At 43.6% G+C, this 22,702-nt stretch overlaps 2 protein-coding genes across 3 annotated transcripts in view; one reads left to right on the top strand and one right to left on the bottom strand.

Moving 5' to 3' along the window:
• gba (glucosidase, beta, acid) overlaps positions 1-1,453 on the bottom strand; it is a 16,752-nt gene extending 15,299 nt beyond the window's left edge. Inside the window, exons 1-2 of the mRNA XM_048620326.1 lie at positions 1,253-1,453; positions 595-725 (exon numbers count right to left, since the gene is read on the bottom strand). Coding sequence (XP_048476283.1) covers positions 595-725; positions 1,253-1,338 — 217 coding nt within the window. The 5' untranslated portion in view covers positions 1,339-1,453. The remainder of the gene's footprint in view (positions 1-594; positions 726-1,252) is intronic.
• An 18-nt stretch (positions 1,454-1,471) lies between these two features.
• chtopa (chromatin target of PRMT1a) lies at positions 1,472-22,602 on the top strand. 2 transcript variants are annotated; one of them, XM_020537442.2, is made up of 3 exons: positions 1,472-1,612; positions 16,292-16,373; positions 20,919-22,602. In XM_020537442.2, the coding sequence occupies exons 1-3, from the start codon at positions 1,555-1,557 to the stop codon at positions 21,175-21,177; spliced, it is 399 nt and encodes a 132-aa protein (XP_020393031.2). In that variant the 5' UTR covers positions 1,472-1,554; the 3' UTR covers positions 21,178-22,602. The 2 variants fall into 2 exon arrangements, with proteins under 2 accessions (XP_020393031.2, XP_020393033.2); XM_020537444.2 differs by lacking the exon at positions 1,472-1,612 and adding an exon at positions 11,794-12,035.
• Positions 22,603-22,702: the final 100 nt, after the last annotated feature.

Genomic DNA, 22,702 nt, shown 5'->3' with positions numbered 1-22,702 from the left:
CATAGGAGCAGAAAGGCTGACGTTTAGGTCTAGGCCCGAAACATCAGCCTTTCTGCTCCTATGATGCTGCTTGGCCTGTTGTGTTCATCCAGCCCTGCACCTTGTTGTCTCGGCTTCTCCAGAATCTGCAGTTCCTACTATCTCTGGCTTATCAGACTGCTAGGAACAGGTTCAGGCATGTGCAGACTGGGAAATGAGCGCGAGATCATGTAACATGTGCAGGACCTGCCAGCCCAGAGCAGAAGATACAATGGGGATTTCTGAAAATCTGTTCATATAGGTTATGGCCATTTTCAGGTCCTGTGCTACGGAGAAATTCTGCATTCCTATGGGATCAGGTCAGATGCAACAAATCCACAGGTTTCACTCCGCAATGCTGAATGCAACTTTTGATCCCAAGATGGATTTGGCATTGTGAACTAACATCCCAGCGAAACTAACCCAAACCCAAAGTGATTTGGACCTACACCAGTCTGCAGGAGCAGCTGAGGAGGCTAGTTTAAAAGAAACAACCTGTTTCTTGCAGAGTGTTTTCAATCAGGTTGCTGAACAAGACTCAGTGCCTGCACTAATCTGTGAAACATAACTGTCAGCTCCATTTCCACGACAATTCCTCACCTGAGACTGGAAGGATTGTCCAGAAAGGCAGAAAACACAAAGAGAACCAAACTCTGGACATCTTGGAGGAGAAAACTGCTACAGTTTCTCCAATACCTTGCTGTATCCTAATTGAACAGAAAGATACAGGGAAAAATGTTAAATATATAATCCAAAACAAAGTCTTTGATTGTGTTTAAAACAGAGATAGCTAGGTTCTTGTTAGTAAGGGGATCAAGGGTTATGATGACGGGCAGGAGAATAGGGTTGAGTTACATATCAGCCATGATTGAATAGTGGAGCAGACTCGATGGGCTGCAACGCCTAATTCTGCTCCAATGTCTTATGGTCTAAAACTACTGTTATGGTTTAACAGTGCACAGCCAGGCATAAGGAACTACCAGGAGTAAGATTGGGCAATGTTTAGATTGACTATCCTTCATTACGGGGGGGGGGGCAGCATGAGTGGACTGGTAGCATTATTGTAAATATCAGCAGGTTATTGCACTAAAGCGTGATCTAAAAGCTTTCACAGTGCAGTGCCTGAGCCGGTGGTGTCCCGTCAGAAGGGGCAGACTGAGGCGACGCAGCGTGGTCAGAGGGTCAGTCGTGAGCAATGCGCGCCCTCCGACAGCACCACTCCCTTGACACTGACCCTCCGTGTGCGCTTGCTCCCTCCGCGCTGACCCTCCGACAGTGCCCGGACCCACAGCCCTGACCCTCCGACAATGCGGCGCTCATTCGGCGCGGACCCTCCGACAATGCGGCGCTCCCTCCGTACTGCCTCTAACACGAATCAGGTCCAGACGAACCCTCCATCAGCGAGACCCAGCCCAGCGTCCCACGCGACCAGATCGCGTCATCACGCCCCCACGTGACCGAGCCCGTTCGCCGCCGCCGCCTCCCACGTGATCCCTCCTCCTGCCCAGGACTGGCTCTGATTTCTGTCTTGGCCGCATGGATTCCGCTGTTCAGCTCCGCCAGCGGCAGTATGGCTCGGCTCTGCCCGTACCAGGTAAGGGCCAAGGCCGCCTGCTGTAACTTATCTCTCCTTTGGGCCTTTCATCCCCGGCCAACAATGCTCAGGGTGCTTCGGCCTATAGTGGCGGACTCCGCCTGGTGAAAGTCGCCTTCAGTTCCAGGCCCGTATCGAGAGTTCGGGGAATGGGGGTGGTCTCGCTGGCTGGGCCTGTGTTTATTGGCCTCTCTGACTGCTCCGTGAGAAAGTGCGCTAGATGTTGTCAGTTGGAATATCGTAGGCAAATGTAAGCTTATGCACTCTGACAGGAAGCACCGAGGAGCTGATTGTGTTAAATGGGGAGAGACTGCAGGAAGATAAAACACAGGGGGATCCTTGTGAATGAATCACAAAAAAATTTAATTTAGAACATTCGAGGATGGCAATTGAGTCTAGCGAGACCCCTCCACCATTCAATACGATCATGGTTGAATTTCTCCTGGCGTCAACTCCACTTTCCTTAATAACACATCAACCCATTACTTGTTCTGAGGAAGGGTCCCCGGAGCCGAAACGTTAACTGATTTTTTTTTCTTCACGGATTGTTGCCAGACCTGCTGAGCTTTTCCGGCAACTTCTGTTTTTGTTCCTGATTTGCAGCATCTGCAGTTCTTTCGGTTTCCAGTTAAAAATCTGCCTGTCTTCTCCTTAAATGTACTCAGTGACCTGGCATCCGTGACCGAATTCCACAGATCCGCCACCTCAAAAACAAATGAATAACCTTTGTAGACGCAGCATAAATCTATTTCTGTGCTAAACAGCATGTTAATACAGGTCTAAAAACTGAAGAACTGTGGATGTTGTAAATCAGAAACAAAAACAGAAATTGCAGAAAAAGCTCAGCAAGTCTGGCAGCATCTGTAGAGTGAAATCAGAGTTAACGTTTCAGGCTCAGTGACTCTTTTTCAAAACTTTATTCAAAACTTATCTAAGCAATTGAGGCTATCCAGAGAAGTTCACTAGACTGATGTGAGGTCTGAAGGACTTTATTATGAGAAGAAGTTGAGTAGATGTGGAAAGGTTGTCTCCTCTTGACCACATGGTGTGATCTCAGAATAAGGGATCACACATTTAAGAGAGAAATGAAGGGGAATTTCTTGGGTGTTGTGAATCTGTGGAATTCCTCATAAACAAAGGGCTATTGAGGCTGGATCATTAAGTATATTCGAGATTGAGGTTGACAGATTTTTAATCAGTAAGGAAATAGAGAGTTTGTGGGGTGAAGAAAGCAGAAAAATAGAGTTGAGGATTAACAGATCAGCCATGATTTCATTGAATGGGAGAACAGACTTCTGGGCTGAATGACCTACTTCTTGTCTTATAGTGTTATGTAACTCTTATATCATCTAATGAGTTAAGGGTGAACAGATTTCTTGAATTGCTGTAGGTAGGCTTTCAATGTGGTTAAGGATTTTGACCCAGTATTACTGAAGGAATGGGAATATATTTCCATGTCAGGATGGTGGGTGAACTTGCCCGTGATAGTGCTTCCATGCATCTGCTGCCCTTGTCATTCTAGATGGAAGCAGTCGTGGGTTTGAAACCAGTGATGTTATACAAGGATCAGATCTGTTATTTGTAATATTTGTAAATGATTTGGATGGAAATGTAGGTGGTCTGATTTCTAAGCTTGTAGACAACATGAAAATTAGTTGAGTTGTGAAAAGTAAGGAATGTTGTCAAACGATACAGCATTTCTGAAGAAGGGTCTAGGCCCGAAACGTCAGCTTTCCTGCTCCTCTGATGCCGCTTGGCCTGCTGTGTTCATCCAGCTCTACACCTTGTTATCACAGCACAATATAGGTCAGTTGGAAAGTTGAGTAGAGAAATGGCAGATGGAGTTGAACCTGGACAAATGAGGTGATGCATTTTGGGAGGTCAAATGCAAGACAACAGTATACAGTAAATGGCAAGATCCTTAGGAGCATTGATATACAGAGGGATCTTGGGGGTGCAAGTCCATAACTCCCTGAAAGGGGCAACACAAGTGCCACAGTAAGAGTATGGCATGCTCTAGAGGGTTATGGGCCAAATGCAGGCAAATGGGGCTACTTTAGTTTAGGATACCTGGTCGGCTTGGATGAGATGGACTGAAGGGTCTGTTTCTGTTCTGTAAGACTCTGCTTTCTAAGGATCTTTGGTGATTTGCTGCAGTGCTTCTTCAACATGGTACACAATGCACTACTGAGTGTCGGGGGGTGGAGGCAATGATTGTTTCTGGTTGTGGTGCCAATTAAGCAGGCTGCTTTGTCCTGAATCATGTCAGTTTCTTGAGTGTTACCTTTATCCAGGCAAATGGCAAGTATTCCATCACACTCCTGACTTGTGCCTTATAAATAGTGGACTGGTTTTGGGAAGATGGGAAGTGAGTTCCTCACTGCAGGATTCTGAACTTCTGACCTGCTCTTGTAGCCACTGCATTTAGGTGGCAAGTCCAGTTCACTTTCTAGTCAGTGGTAAGTGCTGGGATATTGAGGGGTACGGTTCAGTGATGATACACCATTTTCTGTCAAGCAATAGTTGCTAGATTGGCTTGTTGGAAATACTTTGAACTTTATGTAATCATCAGCGAACATCCCTACTTCTGACCTTTTGATGGAAGGAAGTCACTGAAGCAGCTGAAGGCAGTTGAGGCCTCCGCTGCATTTTTGGTAGGAGAGGAAATTGAGTGCTAAGAATGCAGGAGATTTGGGACCAAGAGTTAGAGAGGAGAATTGAGTGAGAAAAGATAAAGAAGGGAGATTTGTAGGAGCAAAGAGAGCACGGTGGCAGGGGCGAAATGTCTGGGGTGGAAGATCTGGGAGTCAAAAGAGGAGGGACGGAGAGTAGAGATTGGGGTTCAAGGGCAGGAGATTTGGCATCCTAGGGTGAGAGGTCCAGGGTGGGCTAAGGAGGGATGTTTGGGTGCCGGTGGAGAAGAAAAGGGGTATTTGGGAGTCAGGTGGGGAGGATGGTGAGCTCAGGGACTCACGAGTAGGATTATGGACAGAGAGGTGAGGTGTTTTAGTGAAGATATTTTGTCAAGATGGGGAGTTTTGCTGAGGAGAATGATTTATTGCTGATGCATGGAGTTTTACTGAAGGGAGGTAATTTATTTTGCGGTGTGGACAGGGAGTTTTACTTGGGAAGAGGGAGAGCGAGTAAGGCTTATCACTGAGAAGTGTGGGGTAGTTTATACTTAGCAGTAATAGAACTAGGCCATTTACCTCTACTTCACCATTCAATAAAATCATTGTGGTCACAGCTCCACTTTGTCTGCTCGACATAACCCGTATTATCACTGTTGAACAAAACTCGGCTTTTGAATAAATTTAAAGACCCAACCTCCGCTATCTTTTGGGAAGAGAATTCACCTCTCTGTTAACCCTCGAAGGTAAAGAAACTTTGCATCAGTCTTCAACAGGAGACCTGTTATTAAACTGTCATCACCTGGTTCTCGTCCACTCACCAGAGGAAACATACTTTGGCTCTTCACTATAACAATTTTATTGAAACGTAAGATCTTGAATCTCGTCCTTCTAAAACCCAATGGCTATCGGCCTGACCTGTGAACGTTCCTTCACAAAATAAGCCCTTCATCCCCAGGAATGAGTTGAGTGACCTTTTTCTGAACTGCTATTAAAGCAATTGTATCCTTTTCCAAATAAGGAAGTCTAAACCATAGAAACTTTGTTATTGAAAGAGACCATTCAATCCATTATATCTGTGGCAGCCAGGCAAAAATAACTGGCCATCTGTCCTAGAGCGTAAGCTATAGGAGCAGAATTGGGACCTTCGCCTATCAAGGCTGCTGCACCATTTGGTCATGGCTAATGCGTTTCTCAACTCCATTCTGCCTGTAACCCTTAATGCCCCTACAAATCAACAACCTGTCTATTTCTGTCTAAAATACACACAAGGACTTTGCCTCTACAGCCTTCTGTGGTACTGAGTTCCACAGACTAGCCATCCTCTGGCTTAAGACATTCCACTCATCTCAGTTCTAAAGGGTCATCCTTTCAGTCTGTGGCTGTTCATTTGGGTCTCAGTTTCTCGAATAATAGAAACATCTTCTCACTGACTAGTCTGTCTAGGTATCTCAGTAATCCGTACATTTCGATGAGATTCCCCCTCATCTTTCTAAACTGAGTATAGACCCAGAGTCCTCACCACTTCTATGATAAACCATCATCCCCATGATCATTCTCGTTAACCTCCTTTCCAACGCCAGCGCATCCTTTCTTCGGTATGGGGCCCAAAACTCCTCATAATATTCCAAATGCAGTCTGACAAGACATTATAGGCCTCAGCAGTACATAGTACAGTACATCACAGGAATGGGCCCTTGGGCCTATGATGTTGTGCTGTACATGGTGCCACATTAAGCTAATCTTTTCTGCCTGCCCTTGGTCTGATCTCTCCATTCCTTGCCTATTCATGTGCTTATCTGAGTCCCTTAAATACCCCTATCGTATCTGCCTCCTCCACTACCCCTGGCAGCACGTTCCAGCCTCCAATCACCCTCTATGTTAAACACTTGCCCTTCACATCTCCTTTGAACCCACCTCGTCTCACCTTGAATGAATGCCCCCTAGTATTAGACATTTCAGTTCTTGGGGAAAGAGATTCTGACCGTCAACCATATCTTTTCATTTCATAATTTTACAGACTTGCCTCGGTTTGCGCTAATCCAGAGAAAACAGCCCGGGTTTTTCTAGCCTCTCCTTATAGCTCATACCATCTAATCTAGGTAACATCCTGGTAAACCTCTTCTGCACCTTCTCCAAAGCCTCCACATCCTTCTTGGCAACTAAAATTTAATCCAATACTCCAAGCATGGCCTAACCAAAATCTTATAAAGCTGCAATATGACATCCTGATTTCCCCAATCTCAATTCCCCAGTCAATAAAGGCAAGCATGCCATACACCTTTACCACCGTATCTACTTGCATGGTGACTTTGAGGGAGCTATGGACTTGAACCCCAAGATCTCTCTGTACATCAGTGCTGTTCAGGGTCCTGCCATTAACTGTATACTTTGTCTTAACATTTGATCTCCCAAACTGCAGCACCTCACACTTAGCCAGATTAACCACCGTCTGCCATTTCTCTGCCCATCTCCATCTGCCCAAATCTGCAACTGATCTATATCCTGCTCTACCCTTTGACAACCTTCTACACTATCCACAACTCTATGTCGTCTGCAAACTTACTAACTCACCAATGTACGTTTTCATTCAAGTCATTTATACACATATATCACAAACAGAAGATGTCCCAGTACAGATCCCAGTGACAGATCTCCAGCCTGAAAAACACCCGTCCACCACTACCCTCTTCCTTTCATGGGCAATCCAGTTCTGAACCCAAGCAGCCAAGTCACAGTGGATCCCATGCATCTTAATCTTCTGGATGAGCCTACCATGAGGAACCTTGTCAAAAGCCTTACTAAAATGTGTGTAGACAGTATCCACTGCTCAACCCTCATTGATCGCCTTCGTCACCACCTCGAAAAATTCAATCAAGTTAGTAAGATGTGACCTGCCTGTGTCTCAGCCATGCTGACTGTCCCTAATTAGACCATGCCTTCCTAAATGCGCAAAAATCCTATCCCTAAGAATTCTCTCCTGTAGCTTCTCAACCATTAATGTGAGACTCGCCGGTCTATAGTTTCCTCTATTATCTTTCTTTCCCTCCTTGAACAGAGGAACAACATTAGCTACTGGCCAATCCTCCAGGACCTCTCCAAAAGCTAATGACTACTATCGGGTCCTAGGGACTTATCCACCTTAATGCTCTTCAAGAGACCCAACACCATTTCTTTCTTGATCTCAAAATGCCCTAGCGTATTAGCATCTTCCACAGTAATCTCACTATTCTCCATAACCTTGTCCCACATCTTTGATCTTCTATTCTAGCCCGCTCTTGAAATGAATGCTAATATTGCATTTACCTCCTTAACTGCCATCTGAACCTGCATGTTAACTTTAAGCGAATCCCAAAATAGGACTCCTTAGTCCCATTGAGCTTCAGATTTCCGAAGCCTTTCCCCGTTTAGAAAATAGTCTGTGCCTCTTCTTCCTACCAAAGTGCATAACACCTCACGTTCCCACATTGTATTCCATCTGCCACTTTGCTCACTCTCCGAGCCTATCCAAGTCTTTCTGCGGCCTCTCCACTTCCTCAACACTAACTATCCCTCCAGCTATCTTTGTGTCATCTGCTAACCTGGCAACAATGCCCTCAGTTCCTTTCATCCAGATCATTAATGTGTAATATGAATAATTGTGGTCTCAACACTGACTGCTATGGAACTCATAGTCACTGCCTGCCAATTGAAAAAACCCTTTTATCCTTACTCTCTGCCTTCTGCCAATCCTCCATCCATGCCTGTACCTTGCATCTAACAACATTGGGCTGTTATTTAGCAGCTTCCTGTGCAGCACCTTATCAGAGGCCTTTTGGAAATTCAAATAGATCATGTCCACTGGCTCTCCTTTGTCTAACTTGATTGTTACCTCCTCAAAGAATTCTAACAGATTTGTCAGGGTTGACCTCTCCTTGATGAAGTTGTGCTGTCTCAGTCCTATTTTACCGCACACTTCCAAGTACTCTACCATCTCAGCCGTAGTAATGGACTCTTAAAATCATAGACTTACTCACCGAGCCTGGTGTTTGGTTGCAGACGTTTCATCACCCTGCTAGGTAATGTCTTCACCACGCCTCCTGTGAAGCATTGATGTTCTCTCCTGCCTCTTTTATTTATATGCCTCGGTTTGCTGGGGTGGTTGGCATTACTTCCGGTTCTCTTTTTCAGTGGTTTGTATATCAGGTCCAGTTCAATGTGTTTGTTGATGGAGTTACGTTTGAAATGCCAGGCCTCCAGGAATTCTCTGGCCTGTCTCTGTTTAGTTCATGCTATTATGGATGTGTTGTCCCATTCGAATTCTTGTCCTTCTTTATCCGTGTGTGTTGAGGCCAGTGAGAATTGGTCATGTCTGTTGGTAGCTAGTTGATGTTCGTGTGTCCTTGTTGTCAGTTTTCTTCCAGTTTAGCACTTATAATGTTTTTCTCAGTCCTTGCATGGTATTTCTATATATTACGTTAGTTTTATTGGTTGTGGGTATGAGCTCCTTCACATTCGTCAGTAGCTGTTGCGGGGTGATTGTTGGTTTGTGGGCTACCCTGATACCTAGGGGGTCTAAGTAGTCTTGTGGTCATCTCTGATATGTCCCTAATGACGGACCACAAGAAGATACAACATGGACAGACGCATGAGTCACCCTACTGTGCATCAGGGACACACCAGAGATGACCACAAGACTACTTAGACCCCCTAGGTAGCCTACAAACTAACAACCATCCCGCAACAGCTACTGATGAATGTAAACGATCCCATACCCGCAATCAATAAAACTAACGTAATATACAGAAATACCATGCAAGGACTGTGGAAAAACTTATTACATAGGCCAAATGAGAAAACTGGCAATAAGGATTCACAAACACCAACTGGCCACCCAGAGATACGACCAATTCTCACTGGTCTCAATACACACAGACAAAGAAGGACACAAATTCGACTGAGACAACACATCCATGATAGCACGAACTAAACAGTGACATGCCAGGGAATTCCTGGAGGCTGGCATTCCAACCGGAACTCTGTCAACAAACAGATTGAACTGGACCCGATATACATCCACTGAAAAACAGAATCGGAAGTAATGCCAACCACCCCAGCGAACCAAGACATGAATAAGAAGCGGGACAGAGCACCAACGCTTCATTGGAGGTGCGGTGACAACGTTATCTAGCATGGTGATGAAACATCTTCAACCAAACACACCAGCTTGGTGAGCAAGTCTATAACCTTATCCACAACCCGAGCTATAAGTCTTCTCAAACTTTAAAGGACTCTAAAATCTTATCGACAACAGAGGTCGGGCTAACTGGCCTACAGTTTCCTGTCTTCTGCCTCCATCCCTTTTTAAATGGGGATGTTAAATCACCCATTTCCAGTCCTCTGCAACCCTCCCTGAGTCCACTAATTCCTGAAAAATCATCCCCAATGTCTCCATAATCTCATCTGCTATTTCCTTCAGAACGTGGGATGTAGTCCATCTGGTCTTTCTCCACCTTCAAACCAATCAGTTTCCCCAACACCTTCTCCTTAGTGATGGCCACTGTACCCCCTGGCTGTGTGAAGTTCTGGTATGCTGCTGATGGCTTCCACTACAAACACTGATGCAAAATACCTGTTCAGTTCTTCCACAGTTTCTTTGTTCCCCATAACCAGTTCTCTATCCTCATTTTCCAATGTCCAACTCTTCCCTTCATATATATAAGTCTGCCTATCCAATCTTCCAGCACCTGGCTCATAGCCTTGCAAGTTAGTGTTCAGGTAACTGTTAAGAGTTGATCACCCCAAAATCAAATTCCGGACACCCACTTCTATCTGGGTGAAAAGGTATCTTCTTTTTGTCCATCTCACCCTTCTACCTATCACCTTAAATCTGTGCTCCCTCATAATTGACCTACCTGCAAGGGAAACGAGTCTTTCCAAGCCCCTCAATATTTTGTACACCTCAATTAAGTCTTAGCTTCCTTTGTTCAAAGGAAAACAACCCTATCTTATCCAATCTTTCCTCATAATTGCAATTTTCAAGGCCTGGCAAAATTCTTGTAAATCACCCCTGTACATCTCCAGATCAGTTTTGTCCTTCATGTAATACAGTCATCAGTATTGAAAGCAGATTCCAGCTGTGGCCTAACTAGCATTTTGTACAGTTCCAGCATTTCATCCTTATGTTCTGTACCTCATTCAATACACGAAAGCATCCCATGTGCTTTATTTTCCTGTTACCTTATCGATCTCTCCTGCCACCTTCAGGGACCTGTGGACTGACACTCCAAGGTCTGTTACTCTGCCCTTCTCAATGCTCTTCCGTTTATCATGTATTCCCTGGCTGTGACATACCTATTCAGTATCCATGCCTTTTGAGGTGACAGTGTATCCTGTCTCAGAATTGAAGCTTCCTGACACTGGTCTGAAGATGTTTAATTTTGAAACCATCATGTCTGCTTGGCGAACTGTGTTCATCCAGCTCTGCACCTTGATGTCTGAGTTGGGGATTGATTGAGGCAGGGTCCTGAGTTTTGTTGGGTGGGAGATGGAGGGGATATTTTCTTCCATTTAGGTGCATTTGTTGCAAGGGGTCAATTCCCTGGGCAGGAACGTGGGGCAATCATAATTCTTAGGGGAAGGACTGTGCAGAAAAGGTTGGTGTTTCTGGGGATGGAGGTTGCAGAGAAAGTCGGGGGGGCGTGGGGGAGGGGGAGGAATGGTCCTGTGGCACAGGGCTGGTGGACCAGCAGAACGGTGGAGATGGAGCCATGATTCTAGGCATGAGTGTGTGGATGGGATGATTGTCGGGTGGAGGGTGCAGTGGAGTTTGGAGAAAGGGTGTGGTCCTGGGGTTGGAGAGACGGGGGGGGATGAATCTGGTGGTCCTGCTGTTGGGTGTAGGGGGTGATAGTTATGGAGAGAGCATGGTGGTCGCAGGGAGGTGTGGAGAGGCGATGGTGGCCCCTGGTGGAGGGGCTTGTAGGGAGTTGGGGGTGTTTATAGAGAGTGGATAGTGATCCCATGAAAGTGCAGAGAAGAGATGGTGGCCCTCAGAGTGGGGGATGTAGGAAAGGGGGTTTGTGGAGAGAGGATGATGGTCCCGGGAGAAAGAGGTTACAGAGGGAGTATATTGGTCCTGGGGAGGAGGGTGTATGGATTGGGAGTTATGGAGAGAGGATGGTGGTTCCAGGGAGGTGTAGAGAAGGGATGGTGGTGCCCAGGGAGGAGTTTGTAGAGATGGGTGGTGGTCCTAGGGAGGTGTATAGAAGGGATGGTGATCCTAGAGAAGTGTGAAAAGGGGTTGGTGGACCCTGGGGGTGGGTGTGTGGTATAGAGAGTGGGGAATGTTGTCCTGGGGTTTAGGGGGAGAGGGTGAGGTCCCCGGGTGGGGGGCGTGATCCTGGGAATCTAGGGAGAAGGTGGAGTGGTGCGGGAGTAGATGGGATATGGTCCCCGGGGGGGGGGGGGGGGGGGGGTGGTTGTTAAGAGAGGTCTCCTTTCGGGAGCCGGTGCGATGCCGGTTGTTTTTCCTCCGGGAACCGTTTAACGGTCATTCCGCGGTGACGTCACGAGCCGGCGCCGCCATTTCCTCCATTCCGCCGCCATTTTGCAGCGCGGGGGGGAAATCCTGATTGAAAAAAAACCCCGGGACAACCTCACCCGAGAACCGGGAAGAAAAGTGGGCAATAACTCGCCCGCAAGTTGGGGAGATCCGACTAGCTCCAGTTACTAAGTGTGTCTGCGCGCCGTCCCCCACCCGTTAAGTCTGAGCTCTAGCCCGGGATTGTGGACTGATCTGGGTTAATGTGTTGGTGAGTGACGGAGGAAAGGGAGGCGGGGGGGAGTAGGTGGTCAGTACCGGGGTGAGGGGAGGAGGAGGGAAGGTGGTTAGTTGCAGGCGGGATGGAGGGGAGTGAGTGGTGTGATTTACATTTTGACGCCCTCCCAGGCTTGCTTATTTGTCTTCGTTTCTAAAGCCTGTTTGAGTTGCATGCGGATGTTGTTGATTTTGAAAACTAAAATTGTTAAGAGTTAATTGAGTTGTGTTATTCTAACAATGAGTCGTGATCGCAGCCCACATGCGGTTTTTTTCCGTGTTAGTAGAATGGGACATTTAAGTAATGATTTAATTTCACTTGCCCTCATTTGCCCCGTAGTTGATTTCAGAACCCGGGTTTCAGATGAAATTTAGAAGATGTGGTGTCGTGGAATCCCTACACTGCACCGACTCTCCGAAGAGCATCGCACCCCATCCCCGTAACACCGCACGAAAGTTTTTACCATGGCTAACCCACGTAGACATGGGGAGAATGCCAACTCCACACAGTCAGTCACCCAAGGCTGTAATCGAGCCTGTGTCCCTGGTGCAGTGACGCCCCAGTGCTTAATCACTGCCATCATGCCACCAGATTGGAGCCTTCTACGTGTTAAAGCTTCTTAATCAAGTTTGTATGTTATATATAGACAGCATATATAAAGTCATTAAGCAATATAAAATTAAAATCAACCTCTTGGACTGACATCTTGAAGCTGGTTTTTTGAGATAAGCAATGTGGTGTCAGGATTTGATGAGCTTCTAATCTCCACTAAGACTAGGTTACAAGCAAACAAGCTTATAAGGAGAGGTGAGAAAGTGGAGAGTTAATACATTTGCTGTATAAGAGTTGTGCACCATTTCCAACATTGTGAATAAATCGCACTGAAGACGATACATAAACATGATTTTTCTACAGATAGTCAAATGGTTCCTTACGCCCCATCACCTATGTTAAACAGCTCTAATTTGATTTCCTATATATAGCTTAAATTTAGAAGAATAGATAAAATGTTATACTTACCCCACTGGATATTGAAACGGATTTTGAACATGCAGAGTTGTGTTATGCCACTGCAGTTTTACTCCATGGAAAGTCTCCAGATGCAGTATGGCAGTTAACAGGACACCTTTGCGACTGTCACAGTATGGTTTCTGTTTGTTTTGCTGTTGGGTCCAGGAATTTGAGGACAATGTTTTTTGACAGTGGCAGTCAGCTCTTTTAACACAACTATTTGCCACACTAAGAGTTGATTCATATTGTACTCTAAAGCACTAAATGTGTTGTGTTAACACGAGCTGGGGAGTTTCTGAGCCCAGATCACTTTTTTTTAATGTTGCGTTTGAAGATGTATGGGATAAAATTAAGCCCAACACATGCTGAAGAAAGTAAGCAGGCCTGACAACTGTGGAGAGTGAAACAAAGTGTGATAACAACTACAAAGCTAATGGGGAATTACCAACTAATATGAGTTCCCTTGATAACAGAGAGTGACCTAGTAAGCTGGAATGCATCATCCAGTGTTTTGCTAGGGCACTCTTGTGGCACAGTGATAGTGTCCCTATGCCTTGACCGAGACACCCCCGGGTTCAAGTCCCACCTGCTCCAAAGGTGTGTAATAGCATCTCTGAGCAGGTTGGTTAGAAACAGACCCAATCACTTCGCTCTCTCCCGACTTCTACCTCCCCTTACTTGTGATGTTTGCATTCCCTTTAACATGCTTTGCATGTAAATTTCTAATTGGCTATGTTGTGGCAGTTCATGGTTAAAAGATTTTTTAAAAATGGCACAGTCATTTGGTGGTGGGAAAGCTGTTCAGTTGTGTGTAAGAGCACTTCTGGATATATTTTTTAAAAGCCCATACAGGGGACTCTTGTGCCACAGTGATAATGTCCCTACCTCTGATGTCATAACATCTCTGAACAGGTTGATTAGAAAAATATCTATAAAGCAGACCCAGGGATAGGTCTGTAGAACTGTCTGGCCTGGCCTGGAGCAAGCCTATGTACGCTACGAGTAATGATGCTGTTTTGGTGTTCAACAATAAATGATAATCTTTCCGGTTGGACTTCCTGGGCTATTACAAAGTCAAAATTTAAAGTCCAAAGACCCTGTCCATCATCTGGAGAAATAACCGGAACAGGAGGAAATGGTAGTCATGGAATCGTACTGCAACTTAATCAGGATGTTGTGCATGTAATAAATCAGTTCATGTTGACACTTTTCCTGATGTTTGGTTGGCTGGGCAGACTGATGTGGTAGTGTTTAAGTCAGTGTAGTCAGATGTCTGAATGAGAAGTCTGAATTGTGGGCAGGAGTTGGGGTTGATAATTTTCCATATGCTTTCTATCCCACTTTGTGTGCCACTGTGACAGGAAAGAGAAGTTTTGAGAGTTAACCATTGAGTGATATGGATATTCAGTTGAAGCTGTTCAACAAGAGCTGAATTGTCCCTTTTGCTGTGCTTGAAATAAGTCTGATATCACTTGAGTCTGTTTTTCATACTCTGTTACGCATCCTCAGTTTCTCATTCTTTGTTTCTACCCCACTGTTTTTGCCACTCTGTTTCTCATCCTCTTTTTCTCATTCTCTGTTTCCTCACCTCTGCTTCTGCCCTTCTGTTTCTGACCCTCTTTTTTTTTTCTGACCCTCTTTTTTTTTCTGACCCTCATTTTTTTTTCTGACCCTCTTTTTTTTTTTCTGACCCTCTTTTTTTTTTCTTGCCCTTTTTTTTCTCGCCCTCGGTTTCACACACGATGTTTCTACCCAAATGTTTCGATCCGTCTGTTTCGCACTCTCCCTTTCTCATTCACAATTTTCTGAAGAAGGGTCTAGTCCCGAAACGTCAGCCTTCCTGCTCCTCTGATGCTGCTTGGCCTGCTGTGTTCATCCAGCTCTAAACCTTGCTATCTCAGATTCTCCAGCATCTGCAGTTCCTGCTATGTTTGATGTTCAGTGATGGGTTACAGTCAAGGGAGAGATGGAAAGAAGTGACCGAGTTTTAAGGCTTAACTCTGCAAGGTAGAGATCAGTACACCAGGTGATTACAGTACCATCTTTGTTGGCAGTTTTCGTGACAACATCAGGGTTATACCTGAGGTACTGGAGCACAGCAAATTCAGAAGACAACTAGTTAGAGTTGGTGAAAGGAGGAGAGATCCTGAGATGGCCAATATCATACTGACAATTCTTGTCCAAAACATAGGTATGAGGCCAGAGTCAGGTGTCTGGGTGTAAGGAGAGGTTGGAGACTGGTGAAATGGTCTATGAAGCAGTAAATGGTCTGACCTAACGAATTGGACACATCAAGGATGAAAGAAGAATTTGGTGTCATGCTGTGTACAAAATACATTCAGGTGAGGCCAGAAAGGGTTAAAATCGAGTCCTTTGCTGAGCTAAGGTTGTTTAGCATCTGAGACCAGAAGGTTTGTGTTGTGAATGCACAGTGAAGGTGGGACTGGATGGAAGAATAGAATAGGAGTAGGGATCTGGAGGGTGTCAGTGCCAGTAATTTGTTGGGCCTTCATTCCTGTGCACTCGAAAGGAAGTGTAGGAGGTTCTTGTTAAGATGGCGGCTGAGATGCATGGAGCTGGGACCCATGATGGCTTCAGATTGTGAGACTCTCTGCTGATTGAGAGAGAAGTCGAGTGTCCTTTTGTCCTTTTTTTTTTTGACGTTTCAATTGATCCAATACTGGCTGTGATACAGTCTGGCTCTGATGCTTGTGTTTGTGACCAAGACTGATGCGTTTAGCAGTGACAGTGATAGAATTGGTTTGAGTTTGGATTAAGAAATGCATCCTGTGCTTGTATATACATGAAGCCCTCTTCAGGTTTGTTACAAGGTAGACTATTTTTAGGATTGGTGAGGGATGAAACAGTTGACAAAATCAAGTACCAATCCTGTGGCTGATTAGCAGTTGATTTTAAAATAAATAAAAGTGATTGACGTTCACTCTGAAAATATTACAGCGAGCATGCAAATGTTCTTGTGATCCACTTTGACAGTCAAATAAAGATTCTTCTCTAAAATGAGGAGCAACACTGAGTACGTACTGATGTGCAGTGCTGGTGTTGAGAACTGTATCTGCATAACATTCTATCAAGTATATACATTGCTATCAACATAGTTCAGTCACCAAGTGACAATCATGAAAATTTACAATGATATATCTTGTATCAATGAGTAGAGATTAATCATGAAGACCTCAACTATTGCTATGTTCTGATTGTGATTTTGTTTTCTCTTGCAGAGCATCAAAGTCTCATAATGTCTGCCCCATCAACACCAAAGATTGTGCTGAAAAGCACAACCAAGATGTCGCTGAACGAGCGGTGAGGCAGCCGACAACATTTCAAGTGCCAATCGTGTAGCTGATTAGCAATTGCAGGATATATAAGTGCACAATGATTTCCAGGGATTCACCATAGGAGAATGTTGCTCTTCTCTTATATATTACTGCTCCAGTAGTTGATGGCACTTAATAAAGCTGTTATCAGATGCAAAAAAAAACACGTTTTGTGAAGGACGGTGACCTAGGTGGTAGAATGATGCGGGGCTGTTGCACTGAACGTAAGAACAAGCTGATTATAAGAATGTGGTTTTGTGGAAATGACCCTAGTGGTAAGATTGGCACAGTTTTGTGCATCCCCTTCCTGCTCCTATTTGTGGTTTTGCATAAATTTGAACAGAAACTACAGCAGTGGTGACTAGTTGATCTGGGCTGCAACAGCCCCCCTGTCCTGTCCATGACAGACACATCAGCTGTGCTGTGTGGTCTGATCTGTAAGAGGCAGCTGGTGGGCACTATAAATCAAGTCCAAAGACCTCCTGTATGCACCTGGGGTCTTGTAAGTGACATACAATCTGCTTCATGATGTGCTTTCGCTCTTTCAGCTGTTTCTTCTTCACTCATAAAAATGATCTGATCTTTCTTAAAAGATGTAGAGATGTTGGCTAACCAACAACTCTTACCACTTTATTCCAGTCTTTTTGCTCGTTGGCTTCTTAATGCAGTTCCTAACTGTTACAGTAAAGTATTCTCAACTCTCTTTTTCTAAGTTTTTGCAAAGGCATCAATTTCTTGTTGATTGAATGTTGCTGGGTACCGCAACCACCACTCTTTCAGTTTGAGCTGGGCTGGCATTTGAATAATGGGGAGAGTAGCACGAAGAGCTAATGAAAAGGGTGTAGGAAATAGTCATTATAAGGTACAGGGCTTCTTTTGCAGCCAACATGTAAAAAGCCCTATAAAGGGGAGCTGGATATAGTAATGGGAAACTGGTCAAAACAAGTAAGAGAAGTGAGCTTAGGGGCAGATCTAGACAGCAGTGGTCTCAGAATAACAAGGTTGAAAATAAAGCTTGAAGTTAAGACAAAGACCAAAGTAATGGAGTTGATCAGTGATTTTTAGAAGAATGAAAATAATAAAAATCAACCGGAAAGAGTTACTGATGAAGACAGCTACAGTTGAAAATATTTTAAATATCAGTAGAGTTGATAAATATATCCCAAGAGCAGTATTTATCAAATAACAAATATCAAAAAAGGAGAGGATAAATTGAAACCAAAGCAAAAGCACATGCTTGTATTTAAGTTGAAAACTTTTGAGTATATCTGTGGGCAATAATTAATATATATTAATGTATAACTAAAGGAGAAATAAATCTAAAAGACACTGCAAAAATAAACAGTCTTATCAAAGAATATAATAATTCACTTGCTAATGCAGAACTCGTATTGATGAAAAATATCAAACATGAGGTTGAAGCTTTACATCTTGCACTCCTCAGGAGAGATGCAAGAATACCAAACATCGCAGGCTGCACACTTTATCCTGCAAGAGAGGAGTGTTGCTCGGTTGGTAAATGTGGTCCCCATAGCAACAAAGGAGCCTCGCCGACCATTCAGCATCCTTTCAACAGTTCAAAGTACTCATAGAAACATTAAATAGTACTTGTCTACGTAATTAGTGTGGCAGTTGTGATATTGAAAGAGGAGATCAAAGGTGGGGTGGTCAAGATTTTAAAACATTATGGCGAAAGATAATTAATAAACTAATCAAACTTTGGATACAGTATCTGGTTCAGATAGATGCACATTGTTACAACCTTAAACCTGGGAGACTATGCTGATTTTTGAGCCCCATGACTTCTAGGGACGCTGCAAAATGAAATGATTTAATCAAAGTGCACACAGTCCTTATATACCTGGGTCACAGTCCTGGAATTCCCTCTCCAAGGGCATTGTGTGTTTACCTACAGCACAAGGACTGCAGCAGTTCAAGAAGGCAGTTCAAAACCACCATCTCAAGGGCAACTAAGGAGGAGCAATAAATGCTGCCATCCAGATGTGCCCATGTCTCGAGTGAATTAAGTAAAAAGGGAGCAGTCTAATGGAATCAGATTAACAGAAAACACTGACCAGGTTCCTACACTTAACAAGAACTACTGTTTATTACAAATAAGTATGTTCTAGCCATAGATAAATGAAGGTATGAACTATCAAGATATGGCTCAATCGGTTATGTCTTAACCCTCATTAAAATCCCCTGTACACACTAAACAAAATCGATTCTGTGAGTCCAGTGAAAAATCCTGGAAAACACAGTTCAATAGCATCAATCCACTGGGTTCAATGAGATTTTCCTTTTTCTTGCCAAGACCTGTTTTTCAGTCTCCTTTTTCCAGGCTTGCAGGAGGCACAAGGCATACACTAAGTACAAAACCTCTTCAAAACTGTGTTTAAAGGCAGCAGCTTATGGTGTCTAGCCCAAAAAAAAATTGGTTTTCTTTAGGTTCCAGGATTCTTCCCGCAGCGAGAGAGAGAGGTACAGACCGAACCTGTTCTTCCAGTGGTCTGGTCTCCACTCCCCCAGAATAGTAAGCACTTGGGCTGTTTGCTTGCATGGGAGCTGATCAGAGAGTTGTTGCCAAGATGATGAACCCTGGCATTTGCAACTGGTCACAATTGCAAACCAATCGGTGATCTGTTGCTCGCAGAATTTCAGTTGATGTGCACACCCTGGTGCGATGCCATCTTATTCTTATTCCTTCTACCGCCTCACTCCACCCCTTCCAAAAAGACTGCTTGAACAAAGCAGAGCAAACACAACCCTCAATGAGTTTAAATGACTTGTTTTCAAAAGTGCAGCATATCCTTCCACAGTCCTTGGTGTTTTAATACAATCTTCTTCCCGTTTGAGCCCGCAATCTAAAGTAAGTGAATAAAAAGGTGAGGTCTTCACAACGTATGAAAAGAGGTGAGAAATGTGACAGCCCAACCATAATTAAATTTGTATAAAATAATTTTAAAATAAAATAGTGAATCGTGAATATAGAACATAGAACAGTACAGCACAGTACAGGCCCTTCGGCCCACGATGTTGTGCCGAAAAATATACTTACTGTAATTAAAAAGAGGATCAATTAGGCAACGATAGATAATTAATGTCACTTCAAAAGCAGGATAGCCGATAGAATCCTAACTTAAATGCATTCAAATCATTTAGAAACTGAAAATGTAACACTGAATTACAAAAGGTTTGATTAACTGAATTATTTGAAGAAGTAGTGGAATAGACTAGACTAATGCGGTGGTTCTTGATATCCACATGGCTTCTATTTAGGTGTTAGGCTCAGGGTTAAGATCAGAACATGGAATCAGGGCAAGTAGCAGAATGCCTACTCGCTGGCAGAAATGTGGGAAGTGCTGTTGTGTTGGGATCACTGTTTATAGTTTGTATAAATTGGTCTTGAATTGGAAGTGCAATTTAAAAATTCTGAAAAAAATCAAGAAAGCATAAATGAAATTGTACAAATGGATGTGTATTTAGCAAATGAACTTGGTATATTTAGGTGGAAATGGTAGGAAGGGCATGTACTACCGGGGAAAGTTGAATATGTTGATGCAGTTAGGTGAAAAATATGAAATATGATCGGGTATAAACATCAAGATGGGCAAATAGTTGTTTCTAGGCTGTAAGTGTTATATTGTATTACAATATATTTATTCAGCTTAATTTCCAGTGACTTCAGCCAATCATTAATGTTTGGCGGGGGTAGGCCTGTCCAGTTTTTCCTAACCTAGAAGTGTAATATCATCTCACTGGCTCACTGTCTTTAAAACTTGGCCCATTGAGACTGGTTTGTCACTGTAATCCAGTCATAAGAAGTATTGTTTTGGCTGTGAGAGCAAAATATCTCTCTGCCTGGTTAGTTTTTGTTTTGAGCATTGATTCAATAATCTTGTTGGACATTTGGTTGACAGTTAAACATGGCTATAGATTTTCCTTTAGTTAGGAACTTTGTGACAAGATGTTGCTGCTGTGTATTTGGTAGTGAAGTTAATTGAAATTTGTGAAGATTCCCTATATCTGATACTTAATAACGATGACTATAGTAGCTGGTATAAAATGCACATGGAGGATACAAATGTGTGAACAAGATGTATAAGCAAAAATGAAAATTCTTCCTTTCCAGAATGTTTAGCTTTTGGAAAGCCTGTGTCCAAAATGAATGGATGTGAGCCCAGTAGCTATCTTTCAGTGTTGTTGATGTTTAATATTTTCTTATTGCTATCCCTTTCAATCCTTTCCTCAAACACTTCACACTTTCTCTTTTTTTCCCATTCATGTTTTCATCTTGCTGCTTTGATTTTTCTTGCACTAAATGTTGCACTTTTTTCTGATAACTCGGCCTGCAATTGTTGCAATCCCAGAATCAGGGGAATGAACACATTTTAACAACAAAAAAATGTGCCACATATCTCTGTACTGAAAGGTTTCTCTGGGAACTGGGGCACCGTAGCTGAGGGGCTCAAATTGCCTTTGAGTTCTGTGTATTAAAACCTGTTTAAACCACTTCTGTTCAACCTTGAAGCTTTACCAACATGCTGAAGAACAAACAGCCTCCAACGGTGAGCATTCGAGCAACGATGCAGCAGCAGCAACTGGCAAGTGCCAGAAACCGCCGTTTGGCGCAGCAAATGGAGAACAGGCCCTCTGTCCAAGCTGCTCTCAAGTTGAAGCAGGTGAGCAACAACTTCCTGGTGACGTTTTCTTCTCCATCATCCCAGGATTTCCATGGCATGCATCATTCTCCAGTTATGCTTTCTGAAAATGGTCTGCTCTACATCTGATGACCGTGCTCTCCAACCAGCTGTTAACCCATGTGTAAGAGTTCATGTGAGCGGTAGCACCTTTTACTTGTTTCCTCTCCCCACGGAGGGAACTGTATAGTGACTTCAGCTGTATTGAAATGAAATGAAAGGAGTTCTTATGGAGGACTGCAGACAAGAGACTACTGAATCATGTGCCTTACTGACTGACCACTTTTTTTTCCCAGAAGCTGTTGGATCTTGATGCATTTTTCCCATGATTTCAGGTGCCGATAGCAACTTAATGTATAGAAGTGCTCTGAATTCACCCAGGCCGTTTAAGAAATGTTACCATTTATAATGTAGTTTAAGGAAAATAATTCAGTAGTAAGTCCAAGTGATATCTTTGAAGCTATTCCTTCAAGGGGGAGTATTTTTTTTTTGTTTGTGTTGCTGGCCTCCCACCTAACAGTACAAATCTGCTCCCCAGCCCCTGGGTGCGTGGTGCAATGTGACTTCTCACTGGGTTCAAATTATATTGAAGGAAGAGATTTCTGAAACGTAAACTTTGGAAAAAATGCAAGTCTTCAGAATGACACGGCTTCAGTGAGTGCAAGACCTTCTCCCCAATCGGGGACGTAGTTCACCTCAAATTTGTACAAACACCAAAGTGAAACATGGAAAAACAAAATCAGATGTTAAATTGCTAGGTATTTTGACATTACTCTAAAGGTTACATTAGGATACATGTTGGGTTTCAGAAGGGAGTTATACTGGAGGTAGCAGAAATCTTTAATCCTCTCAATTTTAGAGTGGCGTCAGAAAGCTCGATGACTGTGAATGTTAACCCATTTCGAAAAGGGAGGGATAAGCTTTTCTTGAAGCTGAGGAGGTCAGGGGAAAACCTAATAAAGGTCTACAAAATCTCAGATGTTGACAGTCTGTGTTGTGGATCTGAGGGGAAACAAGGATTTTTTTTTTCTCTTGCAAATGTGTTGACACCCAGAGGTCATAACATTTTCCTTTCAAAGAATAGCATCTCAAAATTTTTCTATATGACCTAATGCTCAAGATTGACAAACAGGTTTCTCTCATGTTAGAACATGGCTAATTTGTCAGAAACCTAGTGGTTTGCTGACTCATGCTTGAGCTCATTTTCAGGGTGATCGTGCACTAACTGTGTTGCATATTTCATTGTCGATTTTCATTTTGTAGTTTAATTTTGCACTTTAGTGGCTCTTGTATGTATGTATGTGACAAAACTATGAAGAGACGATGGCGTTCTTGCTGGATTATTATTAATCCAGAGACCAAAGTAATATTCTGAGGAGCTGGGTTCAAATTCTGCCATGACCAATGATGAAATTTATCCTCACTGGAAAGAAAAGTTGGAGTTAGTGTCAAATGATGACCATGAAACCATTGTTGATTGTCATATAATCCCGTGTGATTTACTAATGACCTTTAGGGAAGGAAACTGCTGCCCTTACCTGGTCTGGCTTACATGTGACTCCAAACTTCCAATAATGTGGTTGATTCTTAACTGACCTCTGATCCATTATGGATG

Source organism: Rhincodon typus, chromosome 46 (assembly GCF_021869965.1).
Source record: "Rhincodon typus isolate 14 chromosome 46, sRhiTyp1.1, whole genome shotgun sequence".
Taxonomy (NCBI): domain Eukaryota; kingdom Metazoa; phylum Chordata; class Chondrichthyes; order Orectolobiformes; family Rhincodontidae; genus Rhincodon; species Rhincodon typus.
This window is presented reverse-complemented; position numbering and strand designations above follow the sequence as displayed.

Excerpts from the sequence above, each read along its gene's own strand:
- chtopa (XM_020537442.2), top strand. The coding sequence starts at position 1,555 with ATGGATTCCGCTGTTCAGCTCCGCCAGCGGCAGTATGGCTCGGCTCTG. Across the intron at positions 1,613-16,291 it reads CTCGGCTCTGCCCGTACCAG|AGCATCAAAGTCTCATAATG; the intron begins GTAAGGGCCAAG and ends TTTCTCTTGCAG. Across the intron at positions 16,374-20,918 it reads AAGATGTCGCTGAACGAGCG|CTTTACCAACATGCTGAAGA; the intron begins GTGAGGCAGCCG and ends TCAACCTTGAAG.